At 44.5% G+C, this 22500-nt stretch overlaps 1 protein-coding gene across 1 annotated transcript in view; it reads left to right on the top strand.

The window, feature by feature from the left end:
* The window catches only part of LOC143285277 (neuroglian-like), an 88070-nt gene that overhangs the window by 26133 nt on the left and 39437 nt on the right, over positions 1 to 22500 (top strand). Inside the window, exons 2-4 of the mRNA XM_076592535.1 lie at positions 1213 to 1275; positions 2839 to 3168; positions 17805 to 17946. Coding sequence (XP_076448650.1) covers positions 1213 to 1275; positions 2839 to 3168; positions 17805 to 17946 — 535 coding nt within the window. The remainder of the gene's footprint in view (positions 1 to 1212; positions 1276 to 2838; positions 3169 to 17804; positions 17947 to 22500) is intronic.

Raw genomic sequence — 22500 nt, 5'->3', positions numbered from 1 at the left:
CTGTGTCCCTCCAGGCTATGTCGTCTAACTTAACCCTATATCTCTGTGTCCCCCAGGCTATGTCCTCTTGACTTAACCCTATATCTCTGTGTCCCCCAGGCTATGTCCTCTTGACTTAACCCTATATCTCTGTGTCCCCCAGGCATTGTCCTCTTGACTTAATCCTATATCTCTGTGTCCCCCAGGCATTGTCCTCTTGACTTAACCCTATATCTCTGTGTCTTCCAGGCTACGTTCTCTTGACTTAACCCTATATCTCTGTGTCCCCGCAGGCTATGTCCTCTAACTTAACCCTATATCTCTGTGTCCCCCCAGGCTATGTCCTCTAACTTAACCCTATATCTCTGTGTCCCCCCAGGCTATGTCCTCTTAACTTAACCCTATATCTCTGTGTCCCCCCAGGCTATGTCATCTAACTTAACCCTATATCTCTGTGTCCCCCCAGGCTATGTCCTCTTGACTTAACCCTATATCTCTGTGTCCCCCCAGGCTATGTCCTCTTGACTTAACCCTATATCTCTGTGTCCCCCAAGCTATGTCCTATTGACTTAACCCTATATCTCTGTGTCCCCCCAGGCTATGTCCTCTAACTTAACCCTATATCTCTGTGTCTCCCAGGCTATGTCCTCTTGACTTAACCCTATATCTCTGTGTCCCCCAGGCTATGTCCTCTAACTTAACCCTATATCTCTGTGTCCCCCCAGGCTATGTCCTCTAACTTAACCCTATATCTCTGTGTCTCCCAGGCTGTGTCGTCTTGACTAACCCTATATCTCTGTGTCTCCCAGTCTTTGTCCTGTAACTTAACCCTATATCTCTGTGTCACCCCAGGCTATGTCCCTCTTAACTTAAGCCCTATATCTCTGTGTCCCCCCAGGCTATGTCCTGCTAACTTAACCCTATATCTCTGTGTCTCCCAGGCTATGTCGTCTTGAACTTAACCCTATATCTCTGTGTCTCCCAGTCTATGTCCTCTACTGTAAACCCTATATCTCTGTGTCCCCCCCAGGCTATGTCCTCTTAACTTAGACCCTATATCTCTGTGTCCCCCCAGGCTATGTCATCTAACTTAACCCTATATCTCTGTGTCCCCCCAGGCTATGTCCTCTTGACTTTAACCCTATAACTCTGTGTCCCCCCAGGCCATGTCCTCTTGACTTAACCCGATAGTCTCATGTGTCCCCCAAGCTATGGTCCTATTGTTCTTTTCAGGCGTGGAGGTCCATGGACGGGTAGAGCCCAAGTTCGTCCTGCAGGTCAAGATCCACCCTGGACGTAGAAGCGCTCAGGTGCCATGAGCACAACGCGAGTTCCTCGACTTGACCTTCCAGTCGAGGCGCCAGTGAAGCGGGCTTGTTAGAAGGCGGAAGAACGCCACGCTGTATCAAGAAACGCGCCTCAAGACCACAAGGTTGTATCACGTCATGTTGTGGGCGGACACGGAATGTTCCGTGCGCTACTGTGGTCAAAAAGTCAAGTCAGTTTCCCGTTTGTGTTGTCAAGTAACAATATGTTTTTTTGTTTTTTGCACATAGAAGCGACCCGAATATGTTCACATCATGCGTGGGAGGGTGGAGCGTGAGGGTGGTGGGGATGGATGGGGTCGGGGCGGAGAGTGAGAGGGGGAACTTGAGGTGTGATGGAATAGTTGAATTCACTGTGCAAACAATCGTTGATGCTAGTCCGTTTCACCAAATCGGAAACCAAGATTATTCGAATCGAGTTTATTTTCAAACCCCTTGTTTGGCATATTGTGTGTGCGGTTGTGGTGTGTGTGTGCGTGCAGTGCGCGCAGCGCATGTTGTGTTGCTGTGTGAGTGTGGTGTCGCAGGCGGCGTGTATGTTGGTAATTGCAGTCCATGTCGTGTGTGAGACACTTTGTGTGCGTGTCATGTTTGTAGTGTGTGTGTGTGCGGTGTCGTGGTGTGTCTGTGTGTTGTGTGTTCACCAATGTCGCGCTGATGCATAGTCATATGTGCAGGCTCGTGGGGTGTGACTGTTGTTTGCGTACATGGTGAATACTGGTAACTTTGCCAGTGATTTGGCGAATCGCAGATGGAAATGAAATAGTCGTCCTAGTCGAGATCAGCGGTGCAATAACTACTTAGCATTAAAGCGTCAAACAGTGTCCTCCAAACAGGGGTCAGTCAGTCCAAATTTATTTTTTTGAAAGTCAACACTTCATAGCCATTGTAAACACTTCTATACATGTGAAACTTTGGTCTAGATTTCATGGAAGATCGAATTCTATTGCAACACGAATTTGACAAAGTTATCTCCTTTGACAATCAAACTTCAGTTTGGATCATTTCAAAGCATCTTCGACGCTGATAACATTTCACCTCTCCGACCGTTCGAACACTTCGCCGTGACGCATCTTGTCAAACAACTTACAAAGCTGACAGGGGGCACGCTTTGTTATCAAGTGCGGTTGAGCTTATCGCGACACACACGCAGCGTGTGTGAATGAAAGCTGACCAGAGGTGACGTAAGATATCACATCTGCTTTTGATTTTCACATCCGACGCGTCACTCCGACAGCACGACTTTTTAAAATCCAAGTCCGCATATGCGGACATTGGTATCCAACGCTTTCTCCGACGATGTCCGCATATGCGGACAATGGCAGCGAGTGAGTTAACCCTATATCTCTGTGTCCCCGCAGGCTATGTCCTCTTGACTTAACCCTATATCTCTGTGTCCCCCAAGCTATGTCCTATTGACTTAACCCTATATCTCTGTGTCCCCCCAGGCTATGTCCTCTTTACTTAACCCTATATCTCTGTGTCCCCCAGGCTATGTCCTCTTGACTTAACCCTATATGTCTGTGTCCTCCAGGCTACGTCCATATCGAGGACCAGCTCCAGAACGTGGAGGTCCTGGAAGGGGAGAGGGCCAAGTTCGTCTGCAAGGTCAAGATCCACCCGCTGGACGAGAAGCGGCTCAAGGTGCAGTGGAAGCACAACGGCGAGTTCCTCGACCTTGACCTCTCCAGGTCGGAGGCGGCCAGCGGGCGGCACGTGTACAAGGCGGAGCGGAACCGCCACGCGCTGATCATCAAGAACACGCGCCTCAAGGACACAGGGGTGTACACGTGCATGGCTTCTGTGGGGCTGGACACGGACATGTCCGTGGCGCACCTGCTGGTCAAAGGTCAGTCAGTGTCCCGTGTGTGTGTTGTCAAGAAACAAATGTTTTTCGTTTGTTTGTATAGAGGCGCGCGCGGAATATTATGAATCATGACGTGGGAGGGTAGGGGCGTGGGAGGGGGTGGGGTGGAGGGGGGTATGGGGTCGGGGCGGGGGGGGGAACTTGAGGTCGTGATGGGATGACCGTGACTTCATCTGTGCAACCAATCGTTGATGCTAGTGTCAGTTTCCACCAAACGGAAACCAGATTTTTTCTGCAATCGAGGTTTTTTTTTCTGCCCCTCTTGTTTTGGCATATCGTGTGTGTGTGTGTGTGTGTGTGTGTGTGTGTGCGTGCGTGCGTGCGCGCGCGCATGTTTGTGTGTGCGTGTGTGTGTGTGTGTGTGTGCGCGCGCGCGCGTGTATGTGTGTGTATTTGCGTGCATGTGTGTGTGTGTGTGTGCATGTGTGTGTGCGTGTGTATGTGTGTGTGTGTGTGCGAGTGTGTGTGTGTGTGTGTGTGTGTGTGTGTGTGTGTGTGTGTGTGTGCGTGTTCACGGGTATGTTCGCGCGTGATCGCATAGTCACATATGTGTGTATGTGCTCGTAAGCGTGTGTATGTTTGTTTGCGTACATGGGTGAATACTTGTGTAACTTTTCGCCGCGTATGTATTTAGCCGAATCCGCGATGTATTGAAATAGTCGCACGTAGATCAAGACAGCGGGTACAATAACTGACTTTAAGAATTTTAAAGCGTCAAACAGTGTCTCCAAAACAGAGGGGCAGTTCAAAGTCCAAATTTATTTTTTTTGAAAGGTCAACACGTTAAAGCCAGTAAACATTCTGATACTTTGAAACTTTCAGGTTAGATTTATGGAAGATCGAAATCTACTTGGCAACAAGACCTAAGACATTTTGAAAAAAAGGTGTATCAAATAAAACCTTCTGTGAAAGATCAAACTTTACAATTCATTAAAAATTCAGAGAAATTTCACGTCACAATTACTATGAAGAAAATATACTTGCTGTATGATTTCTAGATTTTTTTTTTTTTTTTTTCACATTTTGATTGCTCCAGCAACTCAGAGGAGGATTTCGAACTGTTGTCAACGATTCTGCGAATACCGCTGAAGATTACAGACCTCAAACAAAATTGCTGTTCAGATTTCTTATGGTGACGACTAAAGAAAGCTGCCACACATTAGAAGGGCCAAGACGGTTCATGTCAATTCGTCATCTGTTATTATGCAGTTGAGACAGACAGACAGACATCTAGACAGACAGACGTCTAGACAGACAGACAGACAGACGTCTAGACAGACAGACGTCTAGACAGACAGACAGACAGAGAGGGGTCGATTCGTCATCTGTTATGAAGCAGTTGAGAGAGACAGACAGACTGACAGACAGACAGAGAGGTGTGGGTGGGGAGAGTGGGGGTGTGGTTTAATGGCTAGGAGGGTACGGCGGCATGTTAAATCGCGTTTAAACGCTCTCTCTCTCTCTCTCTCTCTCTCTCTCTCTCTCTCTCTCTCTCTCTCTCTCTCTCTCTACCAACTCTCCCTTCTCCTCCCGCCACATGCAGTGCATGGAGAGTTGGTAGAGAGAGAGACAGAGACAGAGAGAGCACTTCAATTTCCTCTCCCTTCTATCACCCCATCCCATCTCCTTCTCCGCCCAAGGATAATCTTTTTTTCTTCTTTTTTTTTTTTTAAGGACAAAAAAAAAGAAAAAAAAAAGAATCTGCGATAAAGACACAAACGGCAAACTTTCTCGTTTCCTTCCCCACACCCCACCCCCTTTTTCTTCACCCAATCACTCGCCTTGCTGCCCATTCGCTGCGGCACTGTCACCAGCAAGCTTCCTTCCGGTGACGAGTGAGCGAGCGAGGCAAAGAGATGAGAGTGGTGGAGAATGGGTTGAGGGACTCCCAGCTGATGGCTGTCTTTTTTTCTTTTTTTTGTCTCTCTCCCCCCCCTTGCAGTCAGATGGCTGGCAGAGATTTGTTCGTTCCACAAAATGGCACCTCGCCACTCCAGCCATGAAAAGGGAGTGGCACTTTCATGCAGTGTTGCCTCGAGGCGCCCCCATTCAGGCCAGACAAGCGAATTAAAGGAATTAGCCTCCCCCGAATTGCAAACCATGACTAAAGCCGGGGAAAAAAGAACGGGAAAAGAGTTGAAGGGTTTGGGTGGGGGTTGGGCGGAGACGGGTAGGGTGGGGGGCGGGGGAGGAGGGGGGCTGAGGGGAAATTGCAGATAGTTCAGGGGGTGGGGGGGTTACTTTAGCTAGGGGAACGACCGTGAAAAACGAGAGAAAGAGGGGAGAGGGGTAGAGAGAGAGAGGGACAGGGAAGGGGGGGGGAGTAAATGGGAGAGAGAGAGTGTGTGGATGGGGCGGGTCTTATGCAGAGAGAAACAGAGACGGAGAGAGACAGACAGACAGACAAACAGACAGACAGAGAGAGACAGAGACAGAGGGATGAGGCAGAGAGAAAAGTAGACAGACACAAAGAAAGGTGTGCAGTCCTCGTGCACAGAATAAAACGGAGGACGTTGAGAGAGAGACAAACACAGAGACAAGTTGGAATGGAAACACAGACACACAGAGGCCTGTTTCATTCATTCACGCTGCTGCAAAAAGAGTGAGAGAGACAGAGATACTGCTGAGGATAGAGGGTGAGGGTGTGGGGTCGGAAGAGGGGGAAGGGGGGTGACTAAGCCTGGAAGGATTTGGTCTGTCTTCTCCAGTTGGGATGACACACACAGCCTGAATAAAAACTTAATAATCCAAGGGAGCAGGGTTGAAATTGAACTGCGTCCCTCTTTGGGTTTTTTGTGTGTTTTTTTTTTTTTCTGTGCAAACACGTCTCTCTTTTTAGTGCCGATGAAATCAAAGCGGTTAAACCATGAAACGGTCGTTTTGTTATCCAAAAGTCAGCTGTAAAATTTCCTGGTCGGTTGGCAGAGTGGTGTCAGTTTGTTATGTGTCTTACAAGCAAGCACACACACACACACACACACACACACACACACACACACACACACATGTACACTCACATCTACACACACAAAAATGCGACCTTGTTCGAACATGGGTTTGGGTTTGATTGCTTGAACCGAGTCCAGTGTTATTATTATTATTATTATTATTGTTGTTGTTGTTGTTGTTAGTAGTAGTAGTAGTAGTAGTAGTAGTAAGAGCAGCATTATTATCATAAACATGACTATTCGTATACGACTGAGAGACTGACCACATCCAGAGTAGCAATCGATTTGATTTTTTTTTTTGATTTTTTTTTTTTTATTGTTTTGACTTTTTATAACGTTTACGACAACAACAAAAATACACAAAAACTTTGACATGGAAAGACACGTGACGACAACACTAAGGTTAGCGATGTCAGAATCAGCATCTAATTGTTACAGACACAGAGCTGAAATAGCGATGGCTTGCACTGATCCAAATGCTGAGAGTGACAGAAAATGAAACCGTTTTCTGACTCACTTGTGTAAACAAAGTGAGTCTATGTTTTAACCCGGTGTTCGGTTGTGTGTGTGTGTGTGTGTGTGTGTGTGTGTGTCCGTGTGTCTGTGTGTCCGTGGTAAACTTTAACATTGACATTTTCTCTGCAAATACTTTGTCAGTTGACACCAAATTTGGCATAAAAATAGGAAAGATTTAGTTCTTTCCAGTCATCTTGTTTAAAAAAAAAATTGCACCTATGGAATGGGGACAAAAAATAAAAAAGAAGCCTAATTATATGCAAACTGCATTTACTGTTATATTTATATTTTTTGTATTCTCTAAACTTGGCACTTTGACCTCTTATTCTGACACAACAAGAGGAGTCATTATTATCATTTTTTGTTCAAACAGGAACTTCTTTTGCTAAGCATTGAATTTTTATTTAGTTTGCAAACGTTTTGGTGCATATAGTAAAAAAAGGGAAATTACTCTGTAATTAATGCTAGGGGACTTAATTTATCACAAGTGAGTCTTGAAGGCCTTGCCTCTCTTGTTTTTTTGTTTTGTTTTGTTGTTGTTGTTGTTGTTGTTTTCTTTTCTTCATTGTCCAGTTCTCGAGAATATATTACAGACAGTCTTCTGCATTGCATCTGATACTAGTGTCGTCAACCGATTCTTAACTACTGAAGTTAAGAATGTTGCTTTGTTTTTGTACGAAGTAATTACAATCGCACGTGCGTGCGTGCGTGCGTGCGTGTGTGTGTGTGTGTGTGTGTCTGTGTCTGTCTGTGTCTGTGTCTAGACGTGTGTGTGTGTGTGTGTGTTTCTGCGTGTCAGTATGTAAGTAAGAGATAGACAGAGAGTCAGAAACAGAACAAAAAACCAGTGTTCACATACCCCACCCAGCCTCCCCCACATCCCCACACTTCCGCACCTCCCCTGCCACTTCCGCCCCACCCACTTCCACTTCCAATTTCGATTCAAATTTACCGACTAAGCCCTCCGACCGGATACCTCTCCCCACACCCCGACCGACGCACACACCCATTACCCCCCCCCCCCCCCCCCCCCCCTTCTATTCCCACCAGCCCACCAACCGTCATACCCACAGCCCAGTTGCCGACCTCTTTGATAACTAGTTACCGGCTTCCATGCAGGCAAACTCCGCTGCTTCCATTCCACTAGGGAGGACCGGAATGTAATAGGAAGTGATTCAGAAGGCCTGGGGATTTCCCTTCACGCTGCGTCACAGGGGAGACAGACAGAGAGACAGACAGACAGAGAAAGAGACTGAGAGACACGGAGACACACAGAAAGAGAGAGACAGACAGACAGACAGAGAAAGAGACACGGAGACACACAGAAAGAGACAGACAGACAGACATAGACATAGAAAGAGACAGAGAGACACGGAGACACACAGAAAGAGAGAGAGAGAGAGAACCGGAAATCAGAGTGCGGAGAGGGGAGAATTTGGGACTCAAGGGGAGACGAGAAGGAAATCGGGAATCAGAGGGGGATAGCACGGAATGGGGAATAAATGATGGATATAAGGGAATCGGGAATCCGAGGAGTGATAGGAAGAAATCGGGAAGTGGAGGGGCACAGGCGGGAATCGGGAATCAGAGGGGGATAGGAGGGAGTCGGGAATCAGAGGGGGATAGGAACATATCGGATGTCGGAGAGGGATAAGAGGGAATCGGAAATCAAGAGGGGGGGCAGGAGGGAATCCGCAATCAGAAGGGGATAGGTGGGAATCGGGAATAAGATGGGAATAGGAGGGAATCCGTGAGAGATAGGAGGTGAAGGGGAAACAATGGGATGTGGAGGGAATAGTTTGCGGAATACGGAGTGTGCGAAAGCAACGAGAACGTGTCAATTTCTAGCGGGATGGCAGTGATAAGATGATGATATGTATTTTTTTTAATGTGGTCAGTTGCTGGGGATATATATATATATATATATATATATATATATATATATATATATATATATATATATATATATATATATATATATATATATATAACACCTCTCTGAGAGAGGGGGAGAGAGACGCAACATTTGCTTTTCTCCATGAGCGATCATTAGCAGCTTAACCCCCTCCCCCTCAATTCTCCTTCGGGCTACGGTTCACATTAAGCTCATCTCGTTGCTGAGAGCAGCTGGCCAGAAATTGTGCGCACGTCATTTTTTTGGCGCGTTCTCTGCCACATGTACCGCCGATAAGTGTTCACACGAAGCTACAAGCCGATTCCAGACGTCTTCAGCCAGCTTTTTGATTTGTCTCACGAAGTCAGATGGAACGGATGGCTGGTCTAAGGGACGGTACTCTTCCATGATACAAGCAGCGTGAATCCTTTTGACATTCGTTTCTTTGGTTTCGAGATGGAGAGCGCAGTAGCCGACAGTCACCTGGCTGTGTCTGACTGAGAACTAGAAGTGTGTTGCTGTGTCAGGCTGACGGCAACTGGCTGTGTCTGACTGAAGTGTGTTGCTGTGTCAGGCTGACGGCAACTGGCTGTGTCTGACTGAAGTGTGTTGCTGTGTCAGGCTGACGGCAACTGACTGTGTCTGACTGAAGTGTGTTGCTGTGTCAGGCTGACGGCAACTGACTGTGTCTGACTGAAGTGTGTTGCTGTGTCAGACTGACGGCAACTGACTGTGTCTGACTGAGAAGTGTGTTGCTGTGTCAGGCTGACGGCAACTGACTGTGTCTGACTGAGAAGTGAGTTGTTGTGTCAGGCTGACAGCATCTGGCTAGCAGCAACTGGCTGTGTCTGACTGAGAAGTGTGTTGCTGTGTCAGGCTGACGGCAACTGGCTGTGTCTGACTGAGAAGTGAGTTGCTGTGTCAGGCTGACAGCATCTGGCTAGCAGCAACTGGCTGTGTCTGACTGAGAAGTGTGTTGCTGTGTCATGCTGACAGCATCTGGCTGTGTCTGACTGAGAAGCGTGTTGTGTCAGGCTGACAGTCAGCTGGCTATGTCTGACTGAGAAGTGAGTTGCTCTGTCAGGCTGACGGCAACTGGCTGTGTCTGACTGAGAAGTGTGTTGCTCTGTCAGGCTGACGGCAACAAGCTGTGTCTGACTGAGAAGTGAGTTGCTCTGTCAAGCTGACAATCACCTGGCCGTGTCTGACTGAGAAGTGAGTTGCTCTGTCAAGCTGACAATCACCTGGCCGTGTCTGACTGAGAAGTGTGTTGCTCTGTCAGGCTGACGGCAACTGACTGTGTCTGACTGAGAAGTGAGTTGCTCTGTCAGATTGACGGCAACTGACTGTGTCTGACTGAGAAGTGAGTTGCTCTGTCAGATTGACGGCAACTGACTGTGTCTGACTGAGAAGTGTTTTGCTGTGTCAGATTGACGGCAACTGGCCGTGTCTGACTGAGAAGTGTGTTGCTCTGTCAGGCTGACGGCAACTGACTGTGTCTGACTGAGAAGTGAGTTGCTCTGTCAGGCTGACAATCACCTGGCCGTGTCTGACTGAGGAGTGTGTTGCTGTGACGGCAACTGGCTGGTAGCTACTGGCTGTGACGGCAACTGGCTGGCGGCAGAAAATGACAGGGCTTAATTAAGGACGTAGCCTTTGCCTCCTTCCTTTCTCTCCTCCCCCCCCCCCCCCCCCCCCCCCCCCCCCACGGAATGTGACAAATAATGAGGGAGGGGTAGAGGTGGAGAGATCTGTCACGAAGGGAAGTCATGAATCATGGCGTCGTGGGGGAGACGTGAGGTCGTGATGGGATGACCGTGACTTCATCTGTCCGACCGATGATGCTGGTGCCAGTTTCCACGAGACGAAATCCAGATTTCTCTGGAATGGAGTTGTTTTTTTTCGTCACTCTTGTTTTGGCACAGTGTGTGTGTGTGTGTGTGTGTGTGTGTGTGTGTGTGTGTGTGTGTGTGTGTGTGTGTGTGTGTGTGTGTGTGTGTGTGTGTGTGTGTGTGTGTGTGTGTGTGTTTATGTGCGTGTATATTGTATGTATTGGTGTGTGCGTTGTACGTATGGGTGGGCGAGTGTATGTACTTGAGTCTCTCTCTCTCTCTCTCTCTCTCTCTCTCTCTCTCTCTCCCTCTCTCCCCCCCCCTCTCTCTCTCTCTCTCCCTCTCTCTCCCTCCTCCACCCTCTCTCTTTCTCTCTCTCTTCCCCCTCTCTCCGTATTACCGCCCTCTCCTCTCTCCCCTCAACCCCCCCCCTCCCTCTCCTCCTACCTCTTCACCCCATGGTTTATGTAGAGAAGCATCATGTGACCTGAACGTGGGAGGGATTTTAGGAGAGACAGCTAAGTTGTACGTCACGCGTGAAGCGCCTTTATACCACTTCTAGATCCTTCGTAACGTGTGATTAGCAGGAATAATCTCTGTTTGAGAGCCTGTCAGCGTGGGATTACATCCTTTTTTCTATTGGTCAGTCTTCTTGGGATGGGACAACCCCCCCCCCCTCCCCCCCCCCCCCCAAAAAAAAAACAAACAAAAAAAACCCCACAGAGTTGGTATTATCTGGACCATGTTGTGTGTGTGTGTGTGTGTGTGTGTGTGTGTGTGTGTGTGTGTGTGTGTGTGTGTGTGTGTGTGTGTGTTTGTTTGTGTGTGTGTGTGTGTGTGTGTGTGTGTGTGTGTGCATACATACGTGTGAGCGTGCGCTCGCGCACTTTGGTGGATATTACGACCAGTGAATTACAAATACGTCAGATGTCACGACTGATGAGTGATATAATTATGTTACTATGACTGATAAATGATTTGCTTCGACGGATATCACGACTGAAGAATGACGTACGAGCGTAACCGTCTTGGATATCATGAGTAATGATAACTATCTCGGATATCATGAGTAATGATAACTATCTCGGTTATCATGAGTAATGATAACTATCTCGGTTATCATGGGTAATGATAACTATCTCGGTTATCATGGGTAATGATAATCTTGGATATCAAGAGTGATGCTAACTATCTCGGATATCATGAGTAATGATAACTACCTTGGATATCATGAGTAATGATAACTTTCTTGGATATCATGAGTAATGATAACTATCTCGGATATCATGAGTAATGATAACTATCTCGGATATCATGAGTAATGATAACTATCTCGGTTATCATGAGTAATGATAATCTTGGATATCATGAGTAATGCTAACTATCTCGGATATCATGAGTAATGATAACTATCTCGGATATCATGAGTGATGATAACTATCTCGGATATCATGAGTGATGATAACTATCTCGGATATCATGAGTGATGATAACTATCTTGGATATCATGAGTGATGATAACTATCTCGGATATCATGAGTAATGATAACTATCTCGGATATCATGAGTAATGATAACTATCTTAGATAACATGACTGATATATTGGATATCACGACAGATGAATTATATGACAAAATTGGACAACATTACTGATACATATCGAGACGGATGAATGGTGATACATCCAAATCACACTTGCATACGACATCATTTTGACGGATATTGCGACTGATAAATAACATTGTTGCCTCTTTTATCACAATTAGTAAATTACATAACAATTTCGGATATCATCACTGATAAATGATGTAACTTTATGGGATATCACGACTAAATATTTGACATTATCTCGGACATGACAACTGATGAATTACGTAACTATATCAAATATCGGCATTGGAAAATGACATAACGATCTGAGGTATCACGACTGATGAATGGCATAACTACCTCGGCTATCACGAACTTTGAATGGTGATATAACGGTATCGGATATAACGATTGATGAATGACATATCGGCGACAGATTTCAAGATTTCGTATTGACGAATGAGACAGCGCCGCCAGAATGTAAGAGCTGAAAAAAGCCTTCATGACGTTGGAATTAATAGCGTGTGATTTGTGTGCATCGTTTTCCATTAAGATTCTGTCAGCTGTGATTCATCGTTGCCACTGCCCCCATCTTTAACATCATTGAGATGGATGCTAGGATGCACTTTGAGTGCGTGCATTAGCGTTTTATGTGTTGGCGTGTGTGTGTGTGTGTGTGTGTGTGTGTGTGTGTGTGTGTGTGTGTGTGTGTGTGTGTGTGTGTGTGTGTGTGTGTGTGTGTGTGTGTGTGTGTGTGTGTGTGTGTGTGTGTGTGTGTGTGTGTGTGTGTGTGTTTGATCACGTGCACAGATTATGCCTTTATGTGAGTGTTTGTTCATCTGTCAAAGTGTTTCTTTAATTCTCCTTTTATCGGTCTCTTCCTCTGCACTCAATATAGTTTGTTCCTTATATCTCTTCTCTGTTTGCCTGCACCCCCCCACCCCCCACCCCCCACGAGCCCCTCCCCCTCCCTCCATCCCCTCCAACTCTGCCCCCCTCTACCGCCCCTCTTGTATATGTATCTGTCTCTCTTTCTGTCTCTGTCTCTTTCTGTCTCTTTCTCTGTCTCACTGTCACTTTGTGTCTGTCTTAGTCTCTCTGTCTGTTTCTCTCAGTCTCTGTCTTTCTTCTCTCTCCCTCCCTGCCCAGCTCTCTCTCTCTCTCTCTCTCTCTCTCTCTCTCTCTCTCTCCTCACTTGATTTCCTGTTATATTGTTATACACTAAGCGCCTGTCAAACCAAATACCAACAAGCTGACGCTGCGAAATAACAGCTGCTTGATGTTGTCCCTACATAGAAACCTTTGAAAACCGAACAGCACCGTCTGGAACTACTGCGATATCATTGCCTTCAAAGTGGCGCGAGTGGAACATAGTTCCAGAAGGCTATTCTTCTGTGTTCGTGGGCTGCAAATCCTTCCTTAAAGCCAAGACATAGATGTGACAAGTCCCCAATGCGTTGCAGCGGAATGAAGTAGCTAATGCTTTATGCACCCTCTCTTTGTCTTTGTCTGTGCGTCTGTTAGTCTGTTTGTGTGTCTGTGTCACTCTTTCTGTCTCTGTCTCTGTCTCTCTTTCACTCTCTCTCTCTCTCTCACTATTTTATTTCACTATTTCTTTTCTCCTAATTTTTCTTTATCACACCAACTTTCTCTCTCTCTCTCTCTCTCTCTCTCTCTCTCTCTCTCTTTTCTCTGTGTGTGTGTGTGTGTGTGTGTGTGTGTGTGTGTGTGTGTGTGTGTGTATGTGAGTGGGCTTTTAAGTGCATTCTTGATTTTGCAGCCATACACTCGTTTGTGTATATTCTATGTCTCTGTGTATATTTTTGTTTCTTTTGCCCACCGAATGTTTACACGAATCACTGGATCCCTAATATGCGCATTTTGATCTTTGCAAGCGTATACCCACGTAGGGAGTTGAGTCACCAGCAGGTCTGCACATTAATCTGTTGACAGGGGAGATCGGAACTTAACCCACTAGGCGTTTGTTTCGTTTTGTTGTTGTTGTTGTTTCTTCTCATTTCTGTGTACAAGAGTATATGTTAATTCACCATCAGAGTGGATCTTTCTGTAGAATACTTCCAGGAACAACTGCTTTTGTTGCCACAGGTTCTTTTACGTGGTCTGGGCGCATGCTACACAGCAGAACTCGGATTTATCGTCTCATTTCTGAATGACTAGCACTTAGAACACCGCTCAGGGTCTAGGGAAGTAGGAAGTAAAAATAAATAAATAGATAAATTAAAAAAAATCCCGATCCGTATACGAGACTCGAACCTGTGGACAGTGGCCTCCTGGTCGTGTGCAATACCACTGGGCCACTTCTTACTTGTGCATGCAACAGTTCCTTTAAGGATGAGGAACTAGAAAGTTCGATACCCCTCCACTGTTCCGCTTGGTATGAATCTTGTCAAAGTCTTCAGTGTCGGCGAATTCATGGGCCGACTGTCAGTGGAGGGACGTGGTGGGGGACGCTCACCCAGTCTGGCACTGCGACTAAGCCATTATTGTCGTCAGTAGGTGGTGTCCTAAGTACGTTAAACCAGAACAGGCTGTACCGAACACCACCGAAGTGACTAAGCAGCAGTGCAGGGTCTCTCCCCTGGTGTGTGGCCTCCTGGCGACCTAACATCGATGGTTCTCTGTGGACTGACGACGCTGGGAATGTGATGGACGAACCCGGGTGTGGCCGTGTATTAGGGGGACTCGGAATGAGCGGCGTGGGAGTAATGCCACTGAAACGGTGCAGATAATGGGGCAGCAAAAAATAAGAAATAAAAAATAATTTAAAAAATGGTGGAGCTATCTGGAACCTGACAGAAACGTTAGTCTCTAGGGCAGATTGAAAAAGAAAATGTCATTTCCAAACCTATTTCCAGAGCCTCCGAGGCTGGTTTCCTTGCCTCAAGTTCGTTCATTCCGGAGAGTTTCCGCTGTGAGTCAAAGAACTCATGTCGTGAAGGAAATTGGCACAGTATCTGATAGTGTTCCTCATTCTGTCGTTATATCTTTCATATTTATTTTCTTTTTATTTTATTTATTTGTTTTTTGGTGTGTGTGGTTTTTTTGTTGTTGTTTTTGTTGTTTGTTTTTGTTTTGTTTTTTGTTTGTTTGTTTTGGGGGGTGTTTTTTGGTTTGGTTTGGTTTTGTTTTGTTTTGCTGTCTGTCTCCTTTTTTCTGTTTCTCTTTTTTAAAGTTTTCTTTATTCTCACATTTATTTATTTATTTATTTATTTCTTCCTTCCTTTCTTTTTTTGTTCTATTTTTGTTTGCTTTCTTTTTCTTACCTCCCTTCTCTCTTTTGTTTTCTTTCTTTCTCTCTTATTCCACTCTGTCTTTCATTCTACTGTATCCTTCTTTCTTTCTTTCCTTTTCTGTTCTTTCTTTCTGTCTGTCTTTATTTATTTCTTTTATTCACTCTTTTCATCTTTTTCTTTCTTTCTCTGATTTCGTGACATAGTGACACAGAGGGTGAAAGAGTTTCTTTTTCTTTTTCATTTGTTTTTCGATTTTTTTTAGGATTTCTATTTCTTCTTTTTTTCTTCTTCTTTTTTTTTTTGTTCTGTTTTATTCCATTTTTGTGTTCATTTCTTGTTCATTTCCTTCCTTTTTTTCTCTCCCACTTTTTTTCTTTCTTTCTTTCCTTCTTTACTCTTTCTTTCTTTCTGTCAAGGCTGCGAGATGCAGCATTAAGGGTTGACTTCTCTCTCTCTCTCCCTCTCTCTCTCTCTCTCTCTCTCTTTCTATTTTACTATTTCTTTTCTCCGCGTTTTCTTTCTCACACCCACTTTCTTTCTTTCTATCTTTCTTTTTTTTCTTATTCTTTCGTTCTTTCCCCTTTCTTTCTTTTAGTTTCCGAGACAGTATTTTAGGGCTGAGTTTTAGAGAGAATTCTACAGATTCTGCTAGCGCAACTGGTTATCATTTCTTGTCTTTTATTTTCAGTTCGATTATTTTGTCTGTAGTTCCTTCCTTTTTTCTTTTTTTTCTTTCTGTCGTTCAGTTTTTGCCATGTCGTTTGTTTGTTTGTTTTTTTCTCTCTCTCTCCTCATATTACTTTTCTTTATTTTCCGCTCTCTCTTCTTCATTTTGAATTGTATATTTCTGTTCTTCTTTCTCCTTTTTTTTTTCATTGTCTTACTCTGTCTCTTTTTATCCCTTTTTTTCTCTCCATTTCCTCTTTTCTTCATATCCTTCCTCTTTTTTTTCCCATCTATTCTTTCTTTTCGTTACAGTTCAAATTATTATGTGTCTACTTTGTGTCACTTGTTTTCCTGCTGTATTGTAATGCAATGCATCGCATCACATTGTAATGCATTTCATGGCATCACCGGCTCAGCCGCTGATATTTTCTCTCCCTCCACTAGACCTTGAGTGCTGGTCTGGACGCTAGTCATTCGGATGAGACGATAAACCGAGGTCCCGTGTGCAGCATGCACTTAGCGCACGTAAAAGAACCCACGACAACAAAAGGGTTGTTCCTAAAAAAAAAATCCACTTCCATAGGAAAAACAAATAAAACTGCACGCAGGAAAAAATACAAAAAATAATGTGGGCGGCGCTGTTGTGTGGCGACGCGATCTCCTTGGGAAGAGCAGCCCGAATTTCACACAAAGAAATCTGTTGTGATAAAAAGAGAAATGCATACATACATACATACATACATACATTCACATCGCATGGTATTGGACTGAATTACGCTGTGTTGTACAGTATTTATATTCCATTGGGTTGGGTTGTATTGCGTTGCAGTACTTTGTGTACTGTTATTGTACAGCACCGCTCTGCGTTGAGCTGCTTTGTGTTGGGTTGTAGTGTGTTGTGTTTCGGATGACACTATAAGCCGAGGTCCCGTGTGCAGCAACCACTTGGCGCACTGAAAAAGAACCCATGGCTACGAGAGTGTTGTCCCCTGGCCAAATTACGTAAAAAGAAATCCACTCTCGCAGGTACACAAATAGATTATAAGCTTGCACTCAAGGCCTGACAAGCGCGTTAGGTTACGCTGCTGGTCAGGCATCTGCTTAGCAGATGTGATGTAGCGTATATGGGTTTGCCCGAACGCATTGACGCCTCCTTGAGAAATTCAAACTGAAACTGAATCTCACGTGATTGAGTTTATTGAATTCCCCTCTGAGCGACTGAAACATAATTGTGTATTGTATTGTATTGTGTTGTGTTGTATAGTATTGTATTGTGCTGTTTGTATTATATTGTATTGTATTGTATTGTGTTGTATAGTATTGTATTGTGCTGGTTGTATTATATTGTATTGTATTTTGCTGTACTGTGTTGTACTGCATTGCCTCACACTGTATTGCATTTCATCACATCACGTCGTACTGGATAGGAATATTTTGTGTTGTACTGTGCTATATTCCATTGCGTCGTGTTGTATTATGCACTGCACTGCATCGCTGTGCGTTGCGTTGCGTTGCGTTGCGTTGCTTTGTGTTGTGTTGTGTTGTGTTGCAGTGCTCTGTGTACTGTATTGTACTGTATCGCTGTGCGTTGCGCTGCTTTGCGTTGTGTTGTGCTGTGTTGTTTTGCGTTGCTTTGTGTTGTGTTGTGTTGCAGTGTTCTGTGTACTGCATTGTACTGCATCGCTGTGCGTTGCGTTGCGTTGCGTTGCTTTGTGTTGTGTTGTTTTGTGTTGTGTTGTGTTGCGTTGTGTTGTGTTGTGTTGTGTTGCAGTGCTCTGTGTACTGTATTGTACTATATCGCTGTGCGTTGGGTTGCGTTGCTTTCCGTTGTGTTGTATTGTGTTGTGTTGTGTTATGTTGTGATGTGCTGCAGTTCCATTAGCTCCCTATCTCTACAAAGGGCTGCCCGTGTTGGGTGCTGTGTGGTTCCAGGCCCGCCCGGAGCCCCGAGGAAGGTGGAGGTGGCGGCCTGCGTGGGCAGCACGGCGCAGCTCCGCTGGGAGGAAGGCCAGGACCACGGGGCCCCCATCGCCCGCTACATCGTGCAGTTCAACACCTCCGACACCCCGGACAGGTAAGTGGGCAAGGGGTAGGGCCATGCCGTGGGGGTGGTGGTGGTGGTGGCTTGCAAGGGAAGGGGGAAGGGGGCGAGAGGTTGTGGGGGTGGGGGGAGTAAGGGGGTATGGGATGTGAGGGTGGGTCGATAGGTGATTGGTGATTGGTTTGGTCTGTGATAAATGCTCCACAAACGACACTGCTGATGAGTGTCACTATTTGTTTGTGTGCCCCTTTTTCTTTTTCTTTTTTCTTTTGTTTTTTTTTTTGGTTTTTGTTTTCTTTTGTTTTGTTTTTGAAAGCATCAGACAAAAACGTTCATCTACATATTATAGAATTCACCCAAACTCCTTTAAATTATGATTACTGTTTTCTGGAGATAAAAAAAAAGACAAAAGAATGCTGTTAAAAGTTAAATCCCTTTTTTCTTTTCTTTTTTTTTGTTTTTTGCCTGCTATACGACGCTCTTTTCATTAATATTTTGTCTATTGATAGTGAAAAAAAAAGTTGTTTGTACTATGAATGAAATAGTATTTGTCAATGTGTATATTGAGTGATTGAACGAATGAGCCTATTTCTAGATTTTCGCATCACTTTTTTTTTTTTTTTTATTAACATGATATATTTAAGAGATGAATGTATGTAATGCTTCAATGCTCCCCAGGGGGTGGGGGGGTGGGGGGGGACATGAGCGGGGTAGGGGAGGAGGGGGGGCACACGAAATAAACTCCTTTCCTTGCCTTGTGTGTGAGTTAGGTGGCTGGTGAGGGGGGGGGTGGCATGAGTGGTGGGTAGCTGATTGGATTACTGGGTGGGTGGTGGTGTTGGGTGAGTCTGGTTGGTTTGTCGGACAAGTGGGTGGTGAGGACTGTGAGTGAGTGAGTGAGGGAATGAATGGTTTCATTGTCGGGTGGGTGGGTTATTTGGGTAGAAGGATGACTACGTGGCTGGGTGAGTGGGTGGGTGGTTTGATGGACGGGTGGTTGGTTGGTTGGACAGGTGAGTGGGAGAGCGGCTTGATTGGGGGTGGGAGGAGTGACTAACCCGTTGGAAAGGTGGGTGTGAGGGTGGAGGGTGGAACTGGTGGCTGGCTGGTGATGAGGCAGGTTTGTTGATGTCCTCTCGTGTGTATGTCTGACTGCCTATTTATTTATTCACTTGTCTCTTCATCCGTCCGTCCGTACGTCCGTCTTACCACAAGTTAGTCTTGTTCATCTGCTCAGTCACATTCATTCATTCATTCCATCGTTCGTTCTTTTATTCGTTCATTCACTCATTATTTCACTCAATCATTTCTTTATGTCTTTCTGAATGGCTTCACTGGGCTAACCGACTTGGCTGTTGCGATTTTGTTAATTGTCTTTGCCATAGTCCCGTTCCCAGAGACAGCATTCCCTTTCCACTGATTGGTTAGCACAGTGCACTATGGGCCTGTCTGCTACGGGGGGTTAGGAAGCATTATCTTTCACTTTCCTACTTGTCAGTCCGTCCTTGTCTGTTTGTCTGTGTCTCTGTGTGTCTCCGTTTGTCTGTCTTTGTCTTTCTGTTTCTGTTTCTCTCTCTCTCTCTCTCTCTCTCTCTCTCTCTCTCTCTCTCTCTCTCTCTCTCTGTGTGTGTGTGTGTGCTTTGTTTATTTATTCATTTAGTTGGTTAGTTATGTATTTATTAAATTTTATTCATTGTTAGTAAGTTATTCATTTATTTATCAATTTATCTCTTTTTTTCGTTTATTTGCTTATTGTATATTGATCTGTGTAGAAGATCAAAATACGAACGTTAAAGATCCTGCAATCCATGTCAGCGTTCGGTGGGTTATGGAAACAAGAACGTACCCAGCATGCACACCCCCGAAAGCGGAGTATGGCTGCCTACATGGCGGGGTAGAAACGGTCATACACGTAAAAGCCCACTCGTGTACATACGAGTGAACATGGGAGTTGCAGCCCACGAATGAAGAAGAAGATCTCTGTATTGATACATGTGTTCCCCTTCTCTCTCTGTCTCTGTCTCTGTCTCTCTTTCTCTCATCTCATCTCATCGTTTCATCTGTCTTCACTGCCTCCAGTTTCTCCATCACGTCACACATTCAATCCCTCTACTCCAATCGATTCATTCTTCTCTTCTTTCTTGTTTTCTTTCATTGTTTCATCCCTTCCTTCCTTCCTTCATTCCTTCACTGAATCATTCATTCATTCATTCATTCATTCATTATTTTGTTTATTGTCCATTGTTGCCATTGGCATCACATGGCACAACACTGGTGTTGTTCTGCCTGTCTTTGATTTCTTTGATTGCTCTGTTCGACAGCCGCGTCCTTCTGTTTGTGTGTCTGATTGGCGTTTTCTTTCGTGGCATGCAGCTGGTCCTGTTTTGTAGTGATGTGTGTTTCTTCTGTTGTTCTCGTTGTTGTTGTTGTCGTCGTTATTGTTGTTGTTGTCGTTGTTGTATTTTTTTTCCCCTTCATCCGTTTCCTTGTTTGTGTTTTTCTTTTTGTTTTTCTTTTCTCTTTTTTTCTTTCTTTTCTTTTTTTTCCTTTGCTTCTTCTGTTTTCATGTGTTGGTTGTTAGTGTTTTTTTGTTGGTTTTTTTTCGTTTCCTTATTTCGTTTCTTTTAGTTTTATTCGCTCTTTCTCTCTTCTTCTTCTCTCTCTGTCTCTGCTTCTCTCTCTCCCTTTCTCTCTCTCTCTCTCTCTCTCTCTCTCTCTCTCTCCCTTTCTCTCTCTCTCTCTCTCTCTCTCTCTATCTCGCTCTATCTGTGTCTATCTATCTGTCTAATTTAGTTTTAACCTGTCTGTATTTGTTTATATCTTTGTTTCTTTCATTAATTTTGTATCTTTCTACCGAGTTCACCCCATTATTGGCATTCCTTCGTCTTTCTTTTATTTCCTTTTTTCTCGTTATTTTGTTGTTGTTGTTGTTTTTTTTATACTGGTTTTGTTTCGCTGTGTCTTTTTCTTCCTTCTTTCCATCTTCTTTTTATTCTGGTTTTGTTTCGCTCTGTCTTTTTCTTCCTTCTTTCCATCTTCTTTTTATTCTGGTTTTGTTTCGCTGTGTCTTTTTGTTCCTTCTTTCCATCTTCCTTTTATTCTGGTTTTGTTTCGCTGTGTCTTTTTCTTCCTTCTTTCCATCTTCTTTTTATTCTGGTTTTGTTTCGCTGTGTCTTTTTGTTCCTTCTTTCCATCTTCCTTTTATTCTGGTTTTGTTTCGCTGTGTCTTTTTCTTCCTTCTTTCAATCTTCCTTTTAGTCTGGGTTTGTTTCGCTGCGTCTATTTCTTCCTTCTTTCCATCTTTTTTTTTTAATTCTGGTTTTGTTTAGCTGTGTCTTTTTCTTCCTTCTTTCCATCTTCCTTTTATTCTGGTTTTGTTTCGCTCTGTCTTTTTCTTCCTTCTTTCCATCTTCCTTTTATTCTGGTTTTGTTTCGCTCTGTCTTTTTCTTCCTTCTTTCCATCTTCCTTTTATTCTGGGTTTCTTCCTTTCTTTTGTTCATACTGTCTTCCCTTTGCTGCTGCTTTTTTTTCTCTCGATTTTCTTTCTTTTTTTCCGTTATATTTTTCGCTTTGCTTTTCTCTTCTGTCTTCCTTTTTTTCCCCTTTCATTCTTTTCTTCATTTTCTTACCTTCTTTCTTTCATTATGTCATTTGTTCGGACATACCTTTGAGCGCCTTATATTGTTCGCCGTCTGAAACCTCATTGTCATCATCTGTTTATACAGCCACTCGATTGTGACGCAACGAATTGAATTGTCCAAGTTTGCAAACTTTTCCTTTAGAATGTTGACAGTCATGTTTCAACGTTGCCGCTCATGGGTTTGTAGGTATTGATCAAACGTCTTCTGTGTTGTTGCTGTTGTTGTTGTTGCTGTTTTCTTGCTCGTTATTGTTATTGCTTTCTTCTTGCTTATCTTGTTCTTGTTCTGTTGTTGTTGCTGTTGTTTTGTAGTTGTAGTTTTTCCTCCTTTTTCTTCTGCTTCTTCTTCTTCTTCTTATTCATCGTTGTCACCATCTTTATCATGATCATGATCATCAGCATCAGCATCATCAGCATCATCATCATCAGCAGCAGCAGCAGCAGCAGCAGCAGCAGCATCTCCGCTGTGGTTTTTTTTTTTTTTTTTTTTTTATCTCCTCCTCCTCTTTCTTCTTCTTCCTCGTCGCCATCGTCGTTGTCGTCGTTGCTGTATTCTTTTGATGTGGAGGTGTTTGTTGACAATGTTTGTGTGATGGCGCTTTTCTCGTTGACGATAGCGGTACTCCTCTGTGTGTGTTACATCATATTCAAAGTAAAACAACAGCAACAACAACTGTTGAAACCAATAGTAACAGAACATCAATACCTCTCTTTGTATGATAGTCAGTCGTGTTCGACTATGACTATCAGAACAGCACAGGAGGTAACTGCTGCCCCGACTATCTGGCCTAGAATTAGAGTTGGATTGTAGTGGAGAGTGTCTTGCCCAAGTCACATCCCCACTGTCTCGGGCAAGAGGAGTTTAGGACTGTCGGCATTGGGACCAACTGGCCCCCAAGGCCGCAGCACCTAGACCCAATGCAATTTTACCTCTTAGTTTGAGAAT

This window comes from Babylonia areolata, chromosome 8, assembly GCF_041734735.1.
Source record: "Babylonia areolata isolate BAREFJ2019XMU chromosome 8, ASM4173473v1, whole genome shotgun sequence".
NCBI lineage: Eukaryota > Metazoa > Mollusca > Gastropoda > Neogastropoda > Buccinidae > Babylonia > Babylonia areolata.
Note: the sequence above shows the minus strand (reverse complement) of the source record. Positions and strands in the feature narration are given on the sequence as shown.